At 38.1% G+C, this 23,731-nt stretch overlaps 1 protein-coding gene across 3 annotated transcripts in view; it reads right to left on the reverse strand.

Moving 5' to 3' along the window:
• SUGCT (succinyl-CoA:glutarate-CoA transferase) overlaps positions 1–23,731 on the reverse strand; it is an 880,365-nt gene that overhangs the window by 814,787 nt on the left and 41,847 nt on the right. For all 3 annotated transcript variants that reach the window (XM_075558176.1, XM_075558175.1, XM_075558177.1), the window contains exons 2-4: positions 5,953–6,004; positions 5,246–5,319; positions 1,247–1,332 (exon numbers count right to left, since the gene is read on the reverse strand). In XM_075558176.1, the coding sequence (XP_075414291.1) occupies positions 1,247–1,332; positions 5,246–5,319; positions 5,953–6,004 (212 nt within the window). The remainder of the gene's footprint in view (positions 1–1,246; positions 1,333–5,245; positions 5,320–5,952; positions 6,005–23,731) is intronic.

The following is a 23,731-nucleotide window of genomic DNA, read 5'->3' on the forward strand; positions in this document are numbered from 1 at the left end:
GAAGACGAAAGTGTGCATAAGCAAGTGTGGTGAAGAAGGCTGATGGTGCCCGGCTACTGAGAGATCTAGCGTCTGGGGACTTAAAGGCTTGAAAGCAAACAAACGGCCATCTAGCCCAGAAGCAACCGAGCCCACACGGAAGCAGCACACCAACATAGGTGATCATGAAGGGCAGAGGAGACCAGGTTTCAAACAACAAAGGCGGAGTGGTGGTGAGAATCACATCACCGTGAATGAGGGGGAGTGCGTGATGGAGACCCAATGCCCATCTGTAGACAGCTGGACATCCCTTCCAGAGGGGTAGTGGGGAGGAGATGAGTCACTCAGGGTTCAGTGTAGCAACAATGAAACTCAAAACCTTCCTCTAGTTCTTGAATGCTTCCTCCCCTCTCAATTATCATGTGCAGTAGGGATCTGGAAACACAGGGAATCTAGGACAGACCCCTCAATATCCGCGGTAGAAGTGGCAACACCAGGATGGAAGGGGATGTAGAAAGAGAGAACCGATTTTGGAGAGCTATGTGTAACCTCCTCTCTGGGAGATGGGCAATGGGGAGGTGGGTGAGGGGAGACACCAGGGAGTGTAAGATAAGATATAATAATTATTTATAAACTATCAAGGGACCAGGGGGAGGGGGGGAGCAGGGAGGGAGAGGGAGGAGGGGAAAAAAAGGGAAACCGAGCTGATTCCAGGAACCCAAGTGGAAGGTGAATTATGAGAATAACGAGTGCAACGAATGTATAAGGGTGCTTTGCTCAATTGATGTATGTACAGATTGTGATAAGAGCTTTATGAGCCCCAATAAAAAGATTTATTAATTTAAAAAAAAGAAAAGTCATTTTCTACATGAAAGCACATCTAAATCATCTTTATTTGCAATTTACTTAAGTTAGGATGATTTATTGCAAGAATTATAATGAATATTTTTCAAATGGTGGTATCACGTGTTGAGGCAACTAATATCCAAAAGAAAACAAACACAGAAAATTAAATTAAATTTCTCTTTTATTAAATCATTGCATCCATTATAAATTCCCAAGAGATGGTTTATGCTACTTAGCAGAGAATAAGGACTAGTAGAAAGCTCTATTGTTTCGATTTTGTGAAGAATAAATGTAATTTCACTTAATTTTATAAACTAGTTACATCTATTAAAAAAAGAAAGATGCCATGACAATAACAAAAGTGTGGTTATAGCAAGAGAATTATATAAAGCCAAAAAAAAACAAAAAAAGATGTTCTTACTTTTTTATTTCGGTTAACACTGAGAAAATAAGTGCTTTCTGACCCCACAAACGGTGGCCCCCAAGTTCGTGTGTCATCACCAACTCCTGAAAATGATAATGCACTATTAATCTTGAATCTTTGAAACGTTTCATACCAGCAGACTACTTCATTGAAGACATTCACAGATGCCCAGGGGCTGCATGGGAAAGCTCCATACATGAAGTCAAAATCCAGCAAGAAACATCCTACTGCCAATCAACTCCATGGCAGTAAGAGAGAACCTTGTATTTAGTAAATGGTAAATGCTAACAACACAAAGTTTAGTGAAAGGTAACAACAAAGGTTTTTGGCAAGCAAATCATCTGCTCTTAGTATTTCTGTCATCTAATGGGCAGAGAAAACATTTGAGTTTCCAAAAATCTTTGTTACTTATAATTTAAATCAGAATAATGATAATGTGGTATGTAAGACTAGGTATCTTATAGGTATATAGGCTATAGGTATTTAACAATGAACAAATCAAGAACGGCAAAATCAGTAGATGTCAATCATCTAAAAGGCTATTTTTGGAATAAAATTTTGATCATTTAGGCATTGCTTCAATGTAAAAGTTAAAAACAATCAAGACATAGAGTGGATATTTTATTCTGGCTGCTCAATGCAGGTAGTCCTGAAATTCACTCATATTCTGTGTTTGCACAGACAACACTGTCAAGTGACAAAAAAAACTGTCCTTGACCAAAAAGCAATTTGCAAACAGCTAAGAACTCGACAAATTAATCAAAAATTAAATAGCACAAAATATTAAAAATTAAGAATGTTATATGTTTCAGACTAAATGCTGATATAAGAAATAGATCACCATATAGGTAATTTAAGTATTTATCAATGGACCCCCAAACAGATAATTTGTGAATATGAGTCAAAGCCTTAAACTCTAACAATTTATGATTATTATAATATAATCAACATATTAGCCCATTAGGCCTTACCCACTGGAATTAATTAAGGATAACAGGAATTGCCTTTTGAAAAAGAACAAAGACTGGGAAAGGAAAAAACATACAAGAGAAATAAAGGACACAGGACAGAGGAGAAAAGGAGCATTCGGACAAACCGGAGATAACACAAAGCAATCCATGGGGATAACAATACTACACGAGTCAGGAAAAGCTACAGGGTGAATGAGTAAACGAATCTGAATTTTAATCTCAGAATCAGACAGGAGTTCTCAGAGTCAGTAGCAGGTACAGCCACTTCTTTTTTTTTTTAATACACCAAAAAATATTTTTAATGAAAGAATGGCAAAATAATGCTAATAATAGATGGTTTGTTTATCAAGTAGACATCAAGTCAAAAGTCTAAATTGTAGGCCCTTTTGCCTCTCCAACCCCTGAAATATAACCAGGATTTTAGAGGCCGATAGCACCAAGACTCCCATAAAGTTAAAGGCCATTCACTAGTAAAACTGGTTTTTTGAGACACATGTTATTTGAGCATTGTGGTTTCTAAAGTTTTTAAGTAACTGCCACAGTTTCAAATTCTAGAGCTCAAAAATTCCAACTACCTCTCTTAGTCTTAAAACAAAGGGCTGTTTCTCCATTCATTCATTCAACAATATGTATTGAGCATCTACTGTGTCACAGAGATGGTTCTATCACAATGGAGACACAGCTGCTATCAAAAGACACCATCCCCATTCCTAGTAAGCACAACACCGAAACATCAAAGGTATCATCCACTTGCCTGACCATACAGGTACCTACTTTACACCCATTGACTGACATCCTCTTAAAAAAAATTAAAAGAAAGACTGGCACCCTATTTAAAAAATAGGAGGAGGAGGAGAGGGGGGAAGAGAAGCAAAAGTATACTAAAATTTTAAAAATAAAACTTTCCTCTAGTTCTTAAAAGCATGACATCACCAAGACACCTACAACAGCTGTAGGCCTAAGTAAATCAGAAATACTTCATTCAAATTCAAATATGAGTCTAGTTACTAGTTACCAAATAGCAAGAGAAGCAGACTGGTTGCTCTCCTGAGGAAAAGAAGTGCCAATTAAACCACAGGTTAAAAACAGGAAGTGCTGTGGTGTTAAAACTAATAACAATGTACAATTTGGAAGCTTTATGAATACTGGAAGGGGGAAAAAAAGCATCCAGTTAAAAAATTAACATTCTTCAGCATGTATTCCAGCGATGACCAAAAGACATGCATTTCTAGGGAATTCATTGACTAGATAAGGTAAGCATTATTTCAGGATAGCAGAATTCTCCTGAGTTTTTTTTAACCACCTGGATCCTGATAAGAACCAGCTGAGATAAATATAAATAATATAATATTTATATATAATATTATTTCTCCATGCTGACTAGAATCTTCTGATAAGTTCTCTGGTCTTTTGAGATTATCCTATTGTGCAGAAAGCTTAATCTTTCAGATCAAATATTCTGATTTAAGACTTATCACTTAGGGTAAATTATTAATTGACATAATTATAAATTAGTCTCTGATCACTCTTTTAAAGACAAGCACAGTAACCAGAGCAGATTCTGATTCTGTTTCTGGTTCATAAGGACCCAATCTTAAAGCAGAAGTAGTAATACTAATGTTTGAAATCTTCTAAAAAATTATGTAGAGGACTTACATAGAATGAACTCTAGTCTCTAAAGATTTATTAGAAAGAAAATGCCCATTCTAAGCAACTTTATCAATACCATTTATTAAACCCCAAAATGCTAAACCAAACACTCACTGCCATAGAGTTTATGCCAACTCATAGTGACCCTATATGACAAATTAAAACTGCCCCCTATAGGTTTCTGAGAGTCTAACTTAAGAGAGTAGAAAGCCCCATCTTTCTCCCACAGAACAACTGGTCATTTCAAACTGCTTACCTTTCAGATCCCAGCCCAACACATATCTACTATGCCACCAGGGCAGAGAATTATCCACACAAAAACTGCAAACTGACTGCCTTGGAGTTGATTCTGACTCATAGCAAACATATAAGACAAGTATAGCTGCCCCTGTGGGTTTGTGAGACTGTAAATCTTCACAGGAGTAGAAAGCTTTATCATTCTCCTACAGAGCATCTAGTGGTTTTGAACCACTGACCTGGAAGTTGGCATTTCAACACTTACCCAACAGTGCCACCAGAGCTCCCATTTGTAAACTAGAAATAATAAATTAAAATAGACCAAGTCCTGAGCCCGGATGGCACTACGGTATTATAACCATCATTATCATATTGTGCATCTCTGCTTCTACTGGAGCCTTTCAGCTTCACGAAAAAGACTTGGGTTGAGCCTTAGCCCTTGGCACCTCTAAAGCATAAAAAGAAGTCACTACTGCAGTTTAGGAGTCCATGGGGAGAGCAAAGGGTTGGGATGAGCAATCCGCTCATCTGCTAACTAAAAGGTTGGCTGGGAGAGCTTAACTAGATACGCCTCTGAAGAAAGGGCAGGTGAGTCCCTTCTGAAAAATCAGCCATTGAAAAAGATACGGAGAAAAGTTCTGTTGTGACAACCATTAGGTCACCCTGAGTCAGAATCCATCTGACAGCAATTGGTAGTTTTCAGGCTTAGAGAAGAATTAGAAAGAGAGAAGATGAAAGAATGTGTTTGTTTCAGTTCTCTTCGTCTTCCACATACAAGAACACGAATCCTGGGTACTTAAAGAATTACTTACCATATAACCAGAACCAAAGCCAACTCCCTGACATTGAGTTGATATCAACTCAAAGTGAGTCTACAGGATAGGATAGGTCTGCCCCTGCGACTTTCCAAGAAAGTCACATCTTGCTCCCAAGGAGCAAGCTAGTGGTTTAGAACTGCTGACCTTGCAGATCGCAGCCCAACATGTAACCACTACAAGAGCAGGGTTCCCTTAAAATATAAGGAAGCTTTAAAAGCTTGTGGTGAGATTCTGTATCTTTTCATTCCAATTTTTATGAATTTTTGAACCCCCTAATTTAATAGCTTGTTTCTATTTTTTTAATGAAACAATAGCTTTACCTGGTCTTTCCACTTTTATAACTTCTGCTCCAAGATCTCCTAAATTCATTGTAGCAAAAGGTCCCGCCAATACTCTATAATATTAACAATGACAAATTAATTATAATCTTGAATAACTGTTCATTCTTTTCTTAAAAGTTCAACACATACACAAAAATTTCATCAACCGAGAAAAGTGAACACAATATACTATAAAGAAGTACAATAGTAAAACTGTTATAAAAAGTACTTTAATCAAAGTATATCCTTTTCAATCTAATAATTTTACTTCTAAGGTATGAGGATGTAATCAGAAATCAAAGCAAGCATTTATGTGCATAAAAGTTCACTGAAGTCTAGTTTTTAATCATAAAATACTGGAGGTGATTATATAATTTTTACATCTATAAAATACAATATCATCTTTTGTTTTTGTTGAATTTTGAATAACATGGGAAAATCTTTAAGGTATATTATACTTAAAATGTGAATAAAACTAACTTCAATAGGATTCCATATTCTGTTTTGTAAAACCATATGTAAATATGTAGATTAGAAAGAAGTTAACAGATTATATTATTAGCTCTGAGACTAATGAGAGTACAGAATTTTATTCTTTTCTAAAATCTTGAAAAGCATATGAAGATCTTTTCATAATTCAACATTAAATGTTTTAAAGAGAAGGGGGAAAAAATCTATCTCCAAAACCTACTTAAATCAATACAAACCTTGTTAGATCCAGAATTTTTAAGCCTTCCAATGGCTTCATATTGTCAGTACCTGAAAAACAAAGGTGGAATGTGAGGTTTTGTTACTAATTTTCAGAAGGAAGAGTATAGAAGTTTTCATATTGTTTTAAGCACCATCTACTACCAAAAAATGTTCTTTCTTTCACAATGTTTCTACCTTATACTTACTGTATAACCCAGTCAATTTGACCTGATCCAATGAAAAGACAGTAAAACTAAAAACCCTTAGTACCACGCTAGGAAGCCATCTTAGCAGATCAAGAGCCAAACCATTATCTGCAGGCACACAAATAAGCCCAAGTGAACCCAGGAGAATGGCCCAACCAACCCATAGACTTCTGAGAAAAACAGCTGTTGTTATTGTAAGCCACTTAAATTATGGAGTGGTTAGCCATGTGGGCACAGATAAACCAATACAATGAGTTAGGGAAAAGATGGGCAATAGTAAGAGTCAGGGTAATCCTTTTGAAATGTAAAACAAATGCAAAATCCCTACACAAAACCCCCTAACACCTTTCTACCACTAATAAAGTTCAGTGTCTTACCCCAGGCCACAAGTGCCTTTCTTGTCCTTGGCTACCTCTCCAGCCTCACTCCTTATCAGTTTACCTCATGCTTCGCTAGTTGTATCAACTCTTCAGTCTTGAACACACGAAGCTGAATTCTGTTTTAGGGTCTGTGGCAGGAAGAGAGTCCAAAGTACAACTAGATCCCCTTCAAGAAAGAACATGCTGCCCACATACAAGTGGGCTTACCTAGCAATCTGACCAGCTGTGGGCTCAACAGAATCTCATGATTCTCAGGTCAAATGACTAAGTAAAGTGGGGACAGAAAGGCCTAGGCATTCCCTCCACTCAAGAAGGAATGTGGCAGCAGCTCTCCTTGGAATCTCTCTGGAACTCCCCTGGACTAGCAAAACTGTCAGGTCAATGTGCAAATCCAATGGTCCCATGTCTGTCCTTTCTCACAGGTATCACTCTCCAATAAGCCCTTCACCCGTCTAACTCCATCTCCTCCTCAGCTTTCTAGAGAACCCAGCAAATGCCAGGGTCTTTGCACTTGCTGTTCACCATGCCTGGAAATCTCTTCCTCTGTATACATCATGCCTTGCCCACTCAATGAAATTTCTGCTGAAATATCACATAATCGGAGTGAACTTGCCTGACTGTCCCATCTTTATAAGACAACACTTCTGAATAGTTCCACTCTACTTTTCGCAAAACATTTCGCATTGCCCTCTATTAAATTTATTTGTTCATTACTCACCTTCCCCCACTAGAATATAAACTCAATGAGGAAGTGTCCTAGAAGTGCATGCAATAGGGGCTGATCATAAGAAATAGTAGAGAGATAACTCTGGAAGGGAAAGAAGTAGAGAAACTATGAGACTCCTTAAGAATCTTCAGTGACAGGAGCTCCCATCTAAGAAGGTGCACTTCTGTACCGAGCTGTGTCACACCATTCTTGGGCCCTCTGCTGGAAAAGTAGAATCAAGTCTCAAATAATGCCTTTTTAATTGTATCCTCTAGTATTACAGATGTAGGACTGTACTGTATCATACCTCTGTGAATGTAAAATATCTTGTACCTGCTTTATGGCATGCTATATCAGAACTGTTTTTAATTATGTTGTTCTAGAATGTTTTCTTTCCAATGATGATTGAGAAGCTAATTTTTAAAAAATGGTGCCAAGTACCACAACAGTTAAGAACTTTGCAGTTTTCTGAGGTTTTGTTTTGTATTTTTTCCCTTTTGTTTTTTTTTAATGGAGTATGCTGGATGTCTCTATAATTTTTGTTCAGATGACTGCAGAACCTGGAAAAGCTATTGCTGCTATTGATGCATAACACTGTGATTGGTCTTTTTATATACATATATATACATATATATATAATTTAATTTTTTGGAAACTTTAGCTGTGCTGCCAACTTTGGAAAAATATCCCAGTTGTACCGTGTTGTGTTGGCATTGTACAGAAATTAGCCATATTGGTCTAGAAACGTTAAACTTAATTTTTTCCATTTGTACAGGGGTAACGCACTGTATTAAATATGTAAGGTCTTATCTACATTGGTTTGATTACAGAAATTAATAAAGTATTCTCTAAATAATGAAAAAAAAGAATCTAAGAATAAGGATGATTATTAGAGACTAGAATCCTAAAACTCAGGTAGCTGATTCCCCTGGCAGAGGTGGGGAAGAAGGTAGTAAACATAGACACCGTGAAATTGCTCTGCCAAATAAATTGGTGGGAATTGGGGAGTACGGGTAAGTTTAACAGCTGGATGGAAAATAGAATTAGACACAGGAGAGGAAACTGAACAAAATGGCAAGAGAAAAATTATCAGAAGAAAATTTCCCCCAGCACGATAGCCGATATGGGTTTATTTATCCCCATCAAAAAGTTATGTTTTAAACCCTAGTATCCTTTTTTTTTTTAACCCTGGGATCCTTTACTTTGCAAATGCAATGAGTTAAGCTGAGGCTCTACTGAAGGTGTCACATGATGGTGGAGACAGAGATGAGAGCGATGCCTCCAGGACCCAAGCACACCCAGGGCTTCCAGAAACTGAAAGAAGGAAGAAGCTTTTCAGAGAAATCAGGAATATGGCCCTGCCAATATCTTGAATTCACACTTCTGTCCTCCAAAACTGTGAAAGAATAAAATCCTGTTACCATAAACCACCCTAATCTCCTAAAAACAAGAAATTAATGTTCACCATTCAGTTTCCATTTTTCTAACACAACCGTCTGCCCTGCAAAATTCAGACCAATATTGGATCTTTAAACTCATTCTCTTCCTCTTAAATATCAAAGGGAAACCATGAATCATAAGAATTAGATATTTTATTTTCATAAAGATTGGTCTCCAATTTCTTGGTTTATTTTAGGATCCCTATTTTATTTCAAATGATGCATAAAATAGAATTCATTTTCCTCATCAGCTAAATCTTAATTGGATTACATTCAATGCAGATAAATCACTATTTCACTACCAAGCCCATCTTTCAACCACAATGCATTGTCATTGTTCTTAAGTGGCATTGAGTCATTTGGACTCACAGCAACTCTATGTACAAAGGAACAAGGCACTTCAAGGTCCTGCACTGCCCTCACAATTGTTGTGTTTCAGACATGTGGCAGTCACTTTCCGACCCATCTCCTTCAGGAATTTTCTCTTTCACTGACCCTCTACTACACCAAGTATTATGTCCTTTTCCTCTCCTAATAAGCTGTCCAAAGCACAGAAACAAATGCTTACCATCCTTGCTTCTCAGGAGCATTCTGGCTGTACTTCTAAGAGAGATTTGTTGGTTCTCTGGCAGTCCATTTTACCTTACTTTCTTTTCCCCCGTGGAACTTTCAATATTCTTCACCCAATCATAATTCACGTATCAGTTCTTTGTTCTTACTTATTCATTGTTCAGCTTTCACGTTTATATGAGGCAAATGAAAACAGGTACAGATGCACGCTCCCCCATGCTCATCACAACCCAGCTGACAATAGCAGGAAACTGGAAACAACCCAAATGCTCATCAGTAAATGGATGGATAAAGAAACTTTGGTACAAACACACAATGGAAGACTACGCATCTCTAAAAAAGTGATGAAAACACAAAGTACCTCATAGCATGTGGGACCTGGGAACCACTATGCTAAGTGAAGTTCATTAATCACTAAAGGAGAGATATTTGATGAGACCACTACTATGAGGATAAACATCAAGGCTTCTGGTCTCAGGTTATGTAACCTTCTAATCCGGTGTCGCAAGCAACAAGGTGGTGTGCCAGCCTAAATAATCCATATGTCACCTTGTTTGTGCACCTTAATGAACAGTTTGACAGAGGTTGCCTCACTTCAGCTGCGGTCAGTTTCTCATGCTGGGTAGAAATAAAAGACCAGTCAGTTCCTGCCATATAGTATTTTTATGGTCACCCCAAATCAACAGACATTTTTACAAGAGTGGTCAGTGAACCTTAATGGAAATTCAAGTGCAGGGGTGTCTGAGTAGAGAACATGTCTGTCTCAGAGAAGGTGATTTCATTTCTGTTAGTGGGCAACCTAATGGGAGGAAAATGCTTAATATTATTTATCTATATAGACCCCCAAGGGGAAAATATGCCTAGTAATATGTTTCTAATTGGGCACTTTTGACCTAGTTTCTATCCAACCCTTTGTGACCCAGGCCACGTTCTATGGAGGACCAGGACTTTAGACTGCGTCCGTTCAAGGTGCACAAGATCCTTAATAGGCCACATAATAATAATGCAAATTGGAAACCCCACTAAGTTAATTAGACTTTGCTTTAAACACTCCTTTTGCAGATTAAAGGAACTGAAATAATCTCTTGGATTTAAAGCTGAAACACCCTATTGTGAGAAGCAGGACATCACTACTATCCCAAGGCGGTGGATTTGGAAGTCACTGGAATGTTATTCACAGCTCTTGGGTTCAGGGTCCCTAATAAATGGTAACACAAGACTACCATATATTTGCTATTTTCATACTTTATTCTTTTTTTATAGCATGACTTAGCACAGAAGGCATAGTTCTGCCTCTGTGAATGTGCATCTGACCCATCTTCAACCCTCATTGTTTGCATACTGTCCAGTCACTTAAGTTTTTTTTTTAGCTTCTTACAACTGGATTTATTACTATTTTTTTAAATAGTCATTTCTACACATAGTAATTCTATAGGGCAGATTAGAATTGCCCCAAAGTGTTTCCAAGGCTGTAATCGTTTTTTATTAATAACTCTTTTTATTGGGGCTCATACAACTCTTATCACAATCCATACATACATCAATTGAGCAAAGCACCCTTATACATTCGTTGCACTCGTCATTCTCAAAATTCGCCTTCCACTTGGGTTCCTGGAATCAGCTTGGTTTCCTTTTTTCCCTCCTCCTCCCTCCCCACTTCCCCTGCACCCTTAATAGTTTATAAATAATTATTTTATCTTATCTTACACTGCCCGGCATCTCCCCTAACCCACCTTCCCATTGCCCATCTCCCAGAGAGGAGGTTACACATAGATCCCCAAGATCGGTTCTCCCTATCTACACCCCCTTCCCTCCCGGTGTCGCCACTACCACCGCTGGTCCTGAGGGATTCTTCCGTCCTACATTCCCTACTGCACCGCTGTACATCCTCTAGTCTAACCAGGTCCACAAGGTAGAATTGGGGTCATGATAATTGGGAGGGGAGGAAGCGTTCAAGAACTAGAGGAAGGTTTTGAGTTTCATTGTTGCTACACTGAACCCTGAGTGACTCATCTCCTCCTCACTACCCCTCTGCAAGGGATGTCCAGCTTTCTACAGATGGGCATTGGGTCCCCATCACGCACTCCCCCTCATTCACGGTGATTTAAGTTTTAATCTGTACAAGTCAACAATCCATATATTTTGGTCTAGAAAGCTGTCCTATACATGTATGCTTTCCTTTTCTCAACAGCATTTTAAACACTACATCATTTGCTACATTAAGGATATTATCAATTGAATTGTCATATATCCTTAGGAAATGGTTTATAATGCTCCCCAATAAAATAATGTCTCTATAGTGGACCTGGGGCATATATAAGCCAGAGGTATATGAATGGATTTTGAGCTTACACTTAATCTAAGATATGGATGCTATAGTAAAAGGTAGTGAAGAAATCAGATGGCGTCTGGCTATCAGAAAGAGCAGCATCTGGGATTTTAAAGGCTTGTCTTAAAATAGACAGCCATCTAAGTGAGGTTTTGGCTAAGTTCACATGGAAGAAGCACACCAGCCTGTATGATCCAGGGATTGTAAATAATAAAAGACAAGAACAGAGGAGAGAATGGTATTAAAGCTTAAATTCTAAGCACATGGTTTGCAAAAGGGTATGGCTGACAATGAAACCAAAAATCCATTTGCAGAGTCCCCAAGTAGATTAAGCCTCTCGGGAATGCCTTCTGACCAGATGTGATTAGTCTTGATACCAGACAGAGTGCATTGGAAAGTGGACTATAAAGTGTAGTTAAGTTAAAATTTAACACCTTATCATTTGTTCTCCCTTTTGAACCATTTTTAATTTGTTCTAGTTTTTATTATTTTTCTACTTTTCAATTGAGTGTTTTCTTTGTTTTATTTTGTTATTGCTGTTGGGTATTTTGTTTTATTTTATTATTTCTGTTGGGTGGTTTTGTTTTTTGTTCTCATAGGAGATCTTGCTGTTGGGTGTTTTGTTGTTGTTTGTTTTTGTATGTTTTGGATGAAATCCAGAATAGGTAAGTCGATAGAGACAGTAAATTGATTAATAGGTCAGGTGTTAATTAATTAATTATATGGCAGGAGAGAGGTTGGAAGGTAATGTAGAGCTAATAATGAGTACCAAAAAAGTGGTGCTAAGAAACCCAGGGACAAGGGAACAAGTAATCTAAATTGGTGATGAGGAGGGTGTAGGAGGCCTGGTAAGGCATGATCAAGGGTAATGTAACTAAGAGGAATTACTGAAACCAAATGAAGGCTGAAGCATGATAGTGGGACAAGAGGAAAGTAAAAGGAAATAGAGGAAAGAACTAGGAGGCAAAGGGCATTTTTAGAGGTCTAAATAAAGGAATGTACATATGCAAATATATTTACATATGAGGATGGGGAAATAGATCTATGTGCATATATTTATAGGTTTAGTATTAAAGTAGCAGATGGACATTGGGCCTCCACCCAAGTACTCCCTCAATGCAAGAATACTTTGTTGAATTAAACTGGTATTAAGTGATTCTCACCTTCCCAACATGATTGCTGAAGACAAAGTGGGTGCATAAGCAAATGTGATAAAGAAAGCTGATGGAGCCCGGCTATAAAAAATATTGTTTCTAGGGTCTTAAAGACTTGAAGGTAAACAAGCAGCCATTTATCTAGCTCAGAAGCAACAAAGCCCACATGGAAGAAGCACACCAGCCTGTGTGATCATGAGGTGTCAAAGGGATCAGGTATCACACATCAAAGAACAAAAATATTACACCATTGTGTGCTCACCTTCCTAATATGATTGCTGAAGACAAATGGGTGCATAAACAAAAGTAGTGAAGAAAGCTGATGGTACCTAGCTGTGAAAAGATAATGAGTACCAAAAGAGTTTAAAGTACTTAAATTGCTTGTGGTGATGACTGCACAATTCTATTTCATATGTTTAAGGTATTAAAATATATGGTAAATGAATTATATGTAAAATGAAATCCTTGACCACTTCAATCTTTTCTCCATTTATCATGATGCTGTCTATTTACGTGAATTTTTTTCCTTCCATTGAGTTGTAATGAACACTAAAGGCTACAATCTTTTATCTTTAGCAGTAAATGCTTCAAGTTCTTTCCACTTTCAGCAAGAAAGAGTGTGTATTCTGCAAGTCTCAGCTTGTTAATATGCCTTCTGCCAATCCTGACCCTACCTTCTTCATGTATTTCAGCTTCTTAGCTTATGTGCTCAACATACATATTGAATATGATGAAATGCTACAATCCTGACACATACATTTCCTGATTTTAAATCATGTAGTAATGTAGTGTATCCTTGTTCTGGTTGAACTGCCTCTTGGTTTATGTACATGTTCCAAATAAGCACAATAAATTGTTCTAGAATTCACATTCTCTGCTATGTTAATTTGTTATGATCCAAACAAACGCCCTTACATAATCCAAGTTAACATAAGTCGATATCATTCTATTTTCTGTTTTCAAACAAAATACATGTGATTTCAGCCGTGCTAGTCTGTGTGCCATGTCCTTTTCTGAAGCTAACAAAATTTTAGCAGTTCATGGTATATATACTGCTATAGCAATATTTTAATTCAGAAAAATTTTACTGATATCTGATATTAATGACACCATTCAATAATTCCTACATTCTGTTGAAACCCCTTTCTTTGGAATGGACATATACAGAGATCTCTTCAACCAATTGTCCAGGTAACTGTCTTCCAGATTTCTTGGCATAAACGAGTGAGTGCTTTCAGCACTGCATTGGTTCACTGAAACAATTCAATTAGTGTTCTGTCAAATCCTGGAGTCTTGCTTTTCAGTAATGCCTTCAGTACAGCTTGGACTTCTTCCTTCAGTATCACAGGTTCATGAGCACATGCTACCTGCTGAATGATTGAATTTGATACAGGAACACTGTCTCTCCCTTCCATGTTCTTTTATTGCTTCCTGCAGGGTTAAATATTTTTTCCATTGTCATTGTGTGCCATCGAGTCGACTCCAATTCATAGTGGCCCTTACAAAACAGAGTAGAAATGCTCCTATGGGTTTCTGATATTGTGTATCTGTGCAGAACTAAAAAGCCTTACCTTTCTGTTGTGAAGCAGCTGGTGGTTTCAAACTGCTGACCATGCAGCTAGGAGCTCAGTGCATAACCCACTATGCAAACCAGGGCCTTCGATTTTGCTCATAGAATCCTTCAATATTATAACACAGGCTTAGTTTTTCTTCAGTTCTCTTAGTTTGAGATTGGGAATTTTCTTCCTTTTTCTTTTCTAACCCGATATTTGCACATTTCATTATAATATTTTGTCTTCTCGAGCTGCCATTTAAAATTTGATGATCAGCAACAACTTCCATTCTTCAATTCATTTTAGCTAGCCTACATTCTAGAGCAAGTTTGTGACATCACTTGTTTGTTTTTTTAATGGCCTTTTGCTTTCTTCATATATGATGCTCTTGATGTCTTCCCACATCTCATCTGGTCTTCAGTCAGTAATGCTCAATGTGTCAAATCTGTTCTTAAGACATACTCAAGGTTGTAGTTTGCCTCTCCTATAATTGCTTTCATTTCTTTTGCTTCAACCTAAACTTATGTAGGAGCAGTTTCTTCCACAGTCAATCTCTGGCCTTGTTTTGGCTGATGACATTGAACTTCTCACAGATGTAGTAAATTTGATATCTGTGTGTTACATCTAGTGAGGTCCACATGCAAATCACTGTTTATATTTTTAATGGTATTTGCAACGAATAGGTCATTGATCTTGCAAAATTCAATCATGAGATCTCCAGTTTCCTTTTATAAGCAAGACCATATATTCCAACTACTTTTCCTTCCTGTATGTTTCCAACTTTCACATTCCAAATACCAATAAGTATCAATGCATCTTGATTGCATGCTTGTGCATGGTCTTCAATGTCTTCACCACTGTCATGAATGGTTGGTGCATAGATTTGAATAATAGTTTTATTAACTAGTATTTCTTCTAGGTATATAGGTATTATCTATCAAAGACAGCATTGAATTTCAAGATAGATCTTGAAATGTACGTTTGATGGTAAATTTGATCCCTTCTTCTATTTGTCATTCTCAGCATAGTAAAACAAATCATTTTTTAATTCAAACTGGCCAATGTAAGCCCATTTCAGCTCACTAATGCCTAGAATAATGATCCTTGTGTGCTCTATTTCATTTTAGTAACTTATTATCTTACTAGATTCCTACTTCATACATTGCACATTCTTAATATTAATGGAGTTGGAACCTATTTCTTCTCATTTTGAATCATTACCCATTAGCAAATGGAGGTTCCAAAATCTTTGTTCCATCCACGTAGTCAAATTAAGATTGACTGTACTTTGAGAAGGCAGCTCATCCCCAAACATATTTTGAGTGCCTTCCAACCTGAGGGCTTTATCCTGAGACACCATATTAGACAATCTGACATGACTATTCATATGACTAATTTTCAGAAGTGAATCGCTTTTTCCTTCTTCTTAGTTTATTCTAGTATGAAAGCTCCACTGAAACCTGTTCACTGTAGGTGGCGCTATTGGTATTTAAAATACCATAGTATAGCTTTCATCATTGCGGCAACACACAGGCCAACACACTGACAGATAAGAATGGGCTTCCACAATGAGACACATAAACTATGAAGAGATCAAGTATGCTAGGAGAGCTGGTCCATCTCTGCTACTGACATTCCCCCGACGGCAGAGATCACATAGTCAGCACTCTGCATAGATGCCCAACCAATTGCGGCTTTTTCAAAGATAGCTGCTAAGTGAAATGTAAAGTTAATGGATACTTCTTCCCAAAGGCCACATGCAAGGAGGACTGTCAGATCATTGACTTCAGGAAATCCTTCAAAGAATAACGCAGCTAATTTTTCAGAAGCACACTGCCTGTTCCTTCTTCATAATCTGTCTTACGGGGGCAGCTTCGCATACGCCTGATCATCATGGGTAGCCTGCTGGTATTTGAAGCTGATGACATAGCTTCCAGCATCAAGCAAAGCATACGCCACCACAGTACAACACATTGACAGGCAAGCTCAGCGCACTTTCATTTAATGAAACAAGAACCTTCAAACAATTTACTTAACATCAGGCAAAAGAATATTGTTTATTATCTGAGAAGACACCCAGAAAGAAGGGTATATTTAAAACAAAATCTATGAACTGCTTTTAATTAGTTAAGTTCATGGTTCCAAAGTCTAGACTACCTAGATTCAATTATCTGCTTCACTAATTGCTACCTGAAAATACTTCAAGTAGGTATTTTACCTTTCTCTGTCTCTGTTTCCTTATCTGAGGCACCTCCCTTAGGGAGCTGACAAGGATTAAAAGAAATTATGTGAAGTACATCAAATAGTATACTTTCCAGAATGCAGTAGATACTCACTAAATTTTATTATCATCATCATCATATATTTAGTGCACAATGACATCTATTAAAACTTATTACTTTACAGTATTAATTTAAATAAATAAAACATATTACTTAAAATCCAAATTTGAAAATAGGAAAAATATATGATGATAAAGAACAAAAAATACATAGTTTTCAATATTCTATATTTTAAAGTTATCTAGAGAAATATTTTCCTTGTTTGTGAAAGAACAGAATAGACTGGGAAGAAAAGAGGGGTAATTATGAACAGAAAACAAATTGGAAAAGGTAGTCACTGTAATGTAATTTGTGGAGATGCATTGAGCAGCTTGGATAGCTATCTTATTTGGCCTCTAGGATGGAAAGGTATTATGGTAATACAGCTAGGCAGCCATGCAAAAGAAAAGTATAATTATCATGAAGCTGCTATCATTTTTATGCTTGCCAGAGCTGCTTCTAGCAATCCTCTGGTATCTGGCCCTAGGTTGTCAAGACACAAATAAGCTTGAGCACCACCAGAGTAGTGATAATTGACAGATGCCCACACAAGCAGCTCATCTCGGTGACAACAATCCTGGCCTAGCTCCCTACCCAGACTAGCCAGCTATTGAGACCAAACAAATGAACAAAACCCTCAATTAACAAAAGAATTTTTTAAAAGTGATCATACATCAAATAAAACATGCAGTGCACACCAAAAACACTTTAAATGTTCTATTGTACAGAGATCTGGACCATCCTAAGTTAGGAATGGGAAAACTAAAGAAGGACCTCTCTTCAATGCATGCTCTCTAAATCCGCTGAAGTTTTATCTATAATAGTATGTTGCTTTCATTCCAGCAAGCAGTAGAAATCATGAAAGAAACTTTATTCCTAATTTCACAAGTGATCTTAGTTTAATATTCCTAGAAAATTAATAGCACTAGACGGCATTCCAGGGATCAACAGGAACTCTTTTTTAATTTCTGGGCTTATGGTAAATAAGAGAAGATCGTCAAAAGAAACCTGAAGGATTCATTCAAGTTCTTTTCAATTCTATTATTCACTGAAACAAAAAATGTATATATTGACAGTAATTATAGATTCACCATGCCCATTTTATTTCCTTCTCATGCAAGATCCCCTTTGAAATGATAATTCAAGATTAAATGCCTTTCTCTGAAAGCTCAGAGAGGAAAAACAAAACCTCAGCATTACATGTTTAAGTTCATGTGTAATAAATAAAATAGGAATTCACTTTCCAATTTAACCTAAGTGTCGGAGGCATCTGTCGCATTATTATGAAAGTAAATGAGAAAGACAGTAACAAAGGCAACAACAAAAAACTCATCATTTGCCATTAATTTTCATGCTTTCTATCTACACAAGCAATTCAGTGCAATAAAATAAGAAAATGGGAAATAAACAATAAAACTCACTCTTTATTAAATTACCGAAAGCTACTAAGTGCTTTGGGTGTAAATCTTGTCAAAGTGAGAAGATGTGTGCAATGTTGTTTTTTTAATCTAAACATATGCTACCTATCAAAATCTGATTGTATCCTGTATCATTATGTGGGCTGCCACACAGAACTTTAGATCTGAGATGAATCATCTAGCTGTCCCTCAGATACCAGAGAATCACAATCTTGTGCAAAGGTATTGTCAAATCAAAAACTAAAAAAAAAAAACAAAAAAACCTTATTGTCAAAGAGTCAGTTCTGACTCATAGAGCATGTAAATGATGTGAAAGTTGTGGGGCAATTACACCATTCTGAAGTGACCTGAGAGCCATATTATTGGAAACACCTTTCAGTTGACAGCTAAGCATGTTGCCCTATCAGGGATTCTTGCAGAGAACCATAATTAGCTGTGTAATAGTTTATAATTACCTGTTGACACTCAATTTCTTAAACCTCTCTCCCCCTACAAAAACATGGCTATGCCAATATGCCAGGGACAAGGGAACAGCACAGTGTCTAAAATAGGGTCCCTGGTGATGTTTGATTAATTGAGATGTACCAGAGAGGAATTACTGAGAGGTGAATAGTGGGTGAACATGATAGTGGAGCAGGAGGAAGGAAAAAAAGAAATAGATGAAACAAAGTATTAAAATTATATACAGGTATAAATATAGGTATGTATACATGTGTGGTAGTTACATAATCTGGTGTCAATTTGGGACTTGAGAGGATTAAAAGTGAAGGATGCAGTCTAGTCTGTCAATGAGGTCATAGCCAATTAGACCTCTGTGTGGGAGTAGCCTTCTCCTGAGAATTCTGGGTAACTCCTGGAATTCCTCCTCGGAGGTGGGAGACATTTCTCTCTCTCTACTCTCCCTTGGAGACTCTCTACTGACAAGATACACGGCACTGCAATGATAGACCCGGTGCCCTGGGAACTGGAGGAGCCACGTGGAGACCCCTGCCAGTGCTGAGATGCTTCCAATGCCACTGGATCCAAAGACTTTCTACTCACTAGCCTGTGAGCGTCCTGCACTAGATGTCATTGCATGTGTTTTGTGAGTCTGAAGAGGACTTTATAGATTGTTATCAGACTTATGGGCTAATAACATCGGACTGATGGGCTTGGACTGGACTGTGTTGGGATGCTTTCTGAAGGTACAATTACCCTTTATGTAAAACTCTCTCATATACATATGCGTGTTTATGAATTTGTTTCTCTAGTCTACCCAGATTAACACAAAATGTAAATATACAAATATATAAAGATAGACTATTTATCTATGTCTGTGTATATATATGTACATACAATAAGGAAGCAGATGCACTTTGGACATCTACTTAAATCCTACCTCAGAACAAGAATGATTTGTTCTAATAACGTGGCCATGTATGATACCTTCCCAACATGATCACTGAAGACAAAATGGATGTATAAGCAAATGTGGTGAATAAAACTGATGGTGCCATACTATTAAAAGACATAGCATCTAGGGTCTTAAAGGCTTGAAGTCAAACAAGCAGACATCTAGCAGGGAAGCAACAAAGCCCACATGGAAGAAGCACACCACCCTGTGTAATCATGAGTCAACTGGAATAGGTATCAGACATTCAAAAACAAATAATCAAAATGACATAAAGAAGGATAGGCAAAGTTGAGACTGTAAGACAATTGGACAGTCCCTTACAGAAGAACCACATGAAGGGATGATATATCCAGAGAACTGTAGAGCCGTGATGAAATACATAACTACCCTCTAGTTCTTTAAAATTTCCTCCTCCCAGGGAAAAAAGAAGAAAAAAAAAAGACATGGGTATCAGGGGAACAGGGCATTAACCCACCCAAGGGGAGTGTATTGTTTTTATCACCACAGGGAAAGAGGAACTAGACTTCAACCCAGTGTTCCAAGATGTGAATGCATCATACCAGCATGAAGCAGGGAACCAATAGAGAGGTCTGAGGGACCAGCCCCAATCTCAACTACATGGACAGCCACCCCTCCCCACAGAAGAATTTACTTCAGAGGACAGCACTGAAGCTCCAGCTCAGGGAGAGGGACATGTCTGATGAGAGCACACAGGAGCAAACGAAAAGGGAGGAAGAGAGAGTGGAGCACATCCTGGTCCACCAAGCATTGAGGACACTATTGCTGATCCGAGCAGCCCCACTACAAGAGTCGACATCCCTCACTGACCCATAGCCCTACGGGGGTCAACACTGGAGACACAGGGCAGGAACTGCACCCGATCTGACCCCACCACACCAAGGCAAAACACTAAGGACTTACAACATAAGAACAAGGGGAGCAGAGCAAATGTGTTCCAGAGGGAATACCAAAAATAAACTTTGGGGCATAGGTGTGGCACCACATCAGATTCAACCAGAAAACACTCCTAAAGGTCAACAAGCAGACCTTAAACTATTTACAGGCTTTTCTTTTTTGTATCATTGGGTTTTTGTTGTTATTGTTTTTATTTTCTTTTGTTGCTTTGTTTTGCTCTGTCTTGTTTCTTGTGCATACTATTCTCTCTGCAGTTCTATCTAGATAAGATAGGTGAGATAAACAATGAGTAGAAAACAACGGGACCGTTTGGGGGGAGCACGGGAGGGGGGGAGCGGGGGTTAGGAAATGGGTATTAACAAACCCTGGGACAAGGGAAACACAGGTGATCCAAAATCGATAGCGAAGAGAGTTTAGGAGGCCTGGTAGGGTTTGATTAAGGGCAATGTATCTGAGAGGAATTACTGAAACCCTAGGCTGAGCATGATAGTGGGACAAGAGATAAGTAAAAGGAAATATAGGAAAGACTAGGAGGCAAAGAACATTTATAGAGGTCTAAATACAGGCATGTATATATGTAAATATATTAATATATGAGGATGGGGAAATAGATCTATGTGCATATATTTATAAGTTTAGTATTAAGGTAGCAGATGGACATTGGCCTCTACTCAAGTACTCCTTCAATGCAAGTACACTTTGTTCTATTAAATTGGAATTCCATGATGCTCATATTCCCAACAGGATCACTGAAGACAACGTGGGGCATAAGTAAATGTGGTGAAGAAAATTGATGGAGCCAGCTATCAAAAGATATAGCATCTGGGGTCTTAAAGGATTGAACATGAACAAGCAGACATCTAGGTGAGAAGCAACAAAGCCCACCTGGAAGAAGCACACAAGCCTGTGTGATCACGAGGTGTCGATGGGATCAGCTATCAGACATCAAAGAACAACAAAATCATATCATTGTGAATAAGGGGGAGTGTGGAGTGACGACCCAAAGCCCATCTGTAGGCAACTGGACAACCCTTACAGAAGGGTTATGGGGAGACCAGGCAGTCAGAGTACAGTGTAGCGACGATGAAACATACAACTTTCCTCTAGTTCTTTAATGCTTCTTCCCCCACCCACCCTACTATCAAGATCCCAATTTTACCTTACGAATCTGGCTAGACCAGAGGATGTACATTGGTACAGATAATAGCTGGAAATACAGGGAATCCAAGACAGATGAACCCCTCAGTACCAATAATAGCAGTAGCGATACCAGGAATAAGGGGAAGGTGGGATAAAAATGAGAAACAGATCACAAGGATCTACATATAGCCCCCTCCCTGGGGGATGGACACAGAAAAGACATGACAAAATAATAATAATTTATAAATTATCAAGGGTTCATGAGGGAAGAAGGATCGGGGAGCGAGGGGAAAATGTGAGGAGCTGCTACCAAGGGCTCAAATAGAAAGAAAATGTTTTGTGAATGATAACGGCAACAAATGTACAAATGTACTTGACACAATCAATAGATGTATGGATTGTGATAAGAGCTGTATGAGCCCCCAAAGAAAATGATTTTAAAAGAAAAAAATTTCTTCTCCCAATTTTATGGCCTTGGTTTTACTTCACTAATCTTGCTTGACCTGTGTATGTATGTATTAGTCTGGGTATTTTAGAGAAACAAGTCCACAGAAACTCATGTATAAGAGTTTTATATAAAGGATAAGCGCACATCAAGAAAACATCCTAACCCAGTGCTGCTCAAGCCCACACGTCCAACAGTAACCCATATGTCCCACACCAATCCACAAAGTCCTCCTCCATCTCACAAAACACACCCAATGATGCTGACTGCAGGAGGAAAGCCAAATCAGTGAATGTGTAAGCATCTCTGCTGGCAGGGGTCTCCACACGCTGCTCCAGCACCCAGGGCTACATCAGGGTAGATCCAGGTGGCTTCTTCTTGGTGATGTCTTGAAGGAAGTCAGATTTGCAAGCTGAAGTAGGGAACTAGCTAAGGCAACTGCACCCTGGTGTGACTATCACAAAGCAAGAGATCAGAGAACTAAAAAGCCAAGGCTCACTGAGCCATTTATTCCTCTGCCTTTCAATTAACTCACATGTGTTTATCGGCCAGGTTGGCACAAAAAACTAACTACCTCAGCATGTGCACTGGTACAATTAAGGTATTTTGCTGCACAATTCCAAGATAGCTAAACCCCTCAGACACAGTCATGGGAGTAATGAGTTCCCCGAAGGGTATGGGAAGTGGGTGCGGAGGGGAAGGGAGAACTGACAGCAAATATGACTGTAGCCCCACTCAAAGAGTACAAACATCCGAATTTTAGGTGAATGGATTTATTGGAAGGTGTAAGTTATGGCCAAAACACTACAATAATAATGATATGTATTAAGAGTTCAGGGGGCAGGCGAGGGAGGGGATAAAGGGGAGTAGCATCAAGAGTTCAAGAAGATGGAAAATGGATTGAAAATAATGTTGGCAGCAATTGTACAATTATGCTTGATCTCATAGAGTCCAGGACAGATAATCCCTTCAGGAACAGTAATGGGAGTATCGATATCAAGACAGTAGAGGCAGGTAGGAGTAGAAAGGCGAGAAGGGAGGAACTGATCACAATGATCGATATATAACCCCACCACCACCACCACGGGAACAAAAAACATACGTGAAAGGAAACAGTGAACAGTGTAAGATATGAAATTATAATTTATTAAGGGTTCAAAAAGTGGGAAGGTGGTAGAGAGAAAGTTAAAAAAGAGGAGCTAATATCGAGGGCTCAAGGAGAAAGAAAATGTTTTGAAAATGATAATGGCGACATATGTACAAATGTGCTTTGTTCTATGGATTGTTATAAGAGCTGTAAGAGCCTCAAATAAAATTTTTTTAAACTATGTATGTTCGATCTAATGGGTTGTAATTACATGTGTAAGAGCTCCTAATGTTAGAAAGAAAGAAAGAAAGAAAGAAAGAAAGAAAGAAAGAAAGAAAGAAAGAAAGAAAGAAAGAAAGAAAGAAAGAAAGAAAGAAAGAAAAACATCCAGGATCTGGGGGAAAGCTGTGTTCTTCATCGGTACTACCTCGCACCCTGACTGACCCATCTCCTCTCCTAAACCCCTCTATGAGGGGATCTCCATTGGCCGACACTTGGGCCTTGGGTCTCCACTCTTCACTTCCCCCTTCATTCAATATGGTATATATATATATATATATATATATATATATACGCGCATACATATATACCTATACACACATATATCTATTTTTTTTCTTTTTTTTTTAACAATTTATTGGGGCTCATACAATTCTTTTCACAGTTCATACATATACATACATCAATTGTATAAAGCACATCCATACATTCCCTGCCCCAATCATTCTCAAGGCATTTGC

Source organism: Tenrec ecaudatus, chromosome 9, assembly GCF_050624435.1.
Source record: "Tenrec ecaudatus isolate mTenEca1 chromosome 9, mTenEca1.hap1, whole genome shotgun sequence".
NCBI lineage: Eukaryota > Metazoa > Chordata > Mammalia > Afrosoricida > Tenrecidae > Tenrec > Tenrec ecaudatus.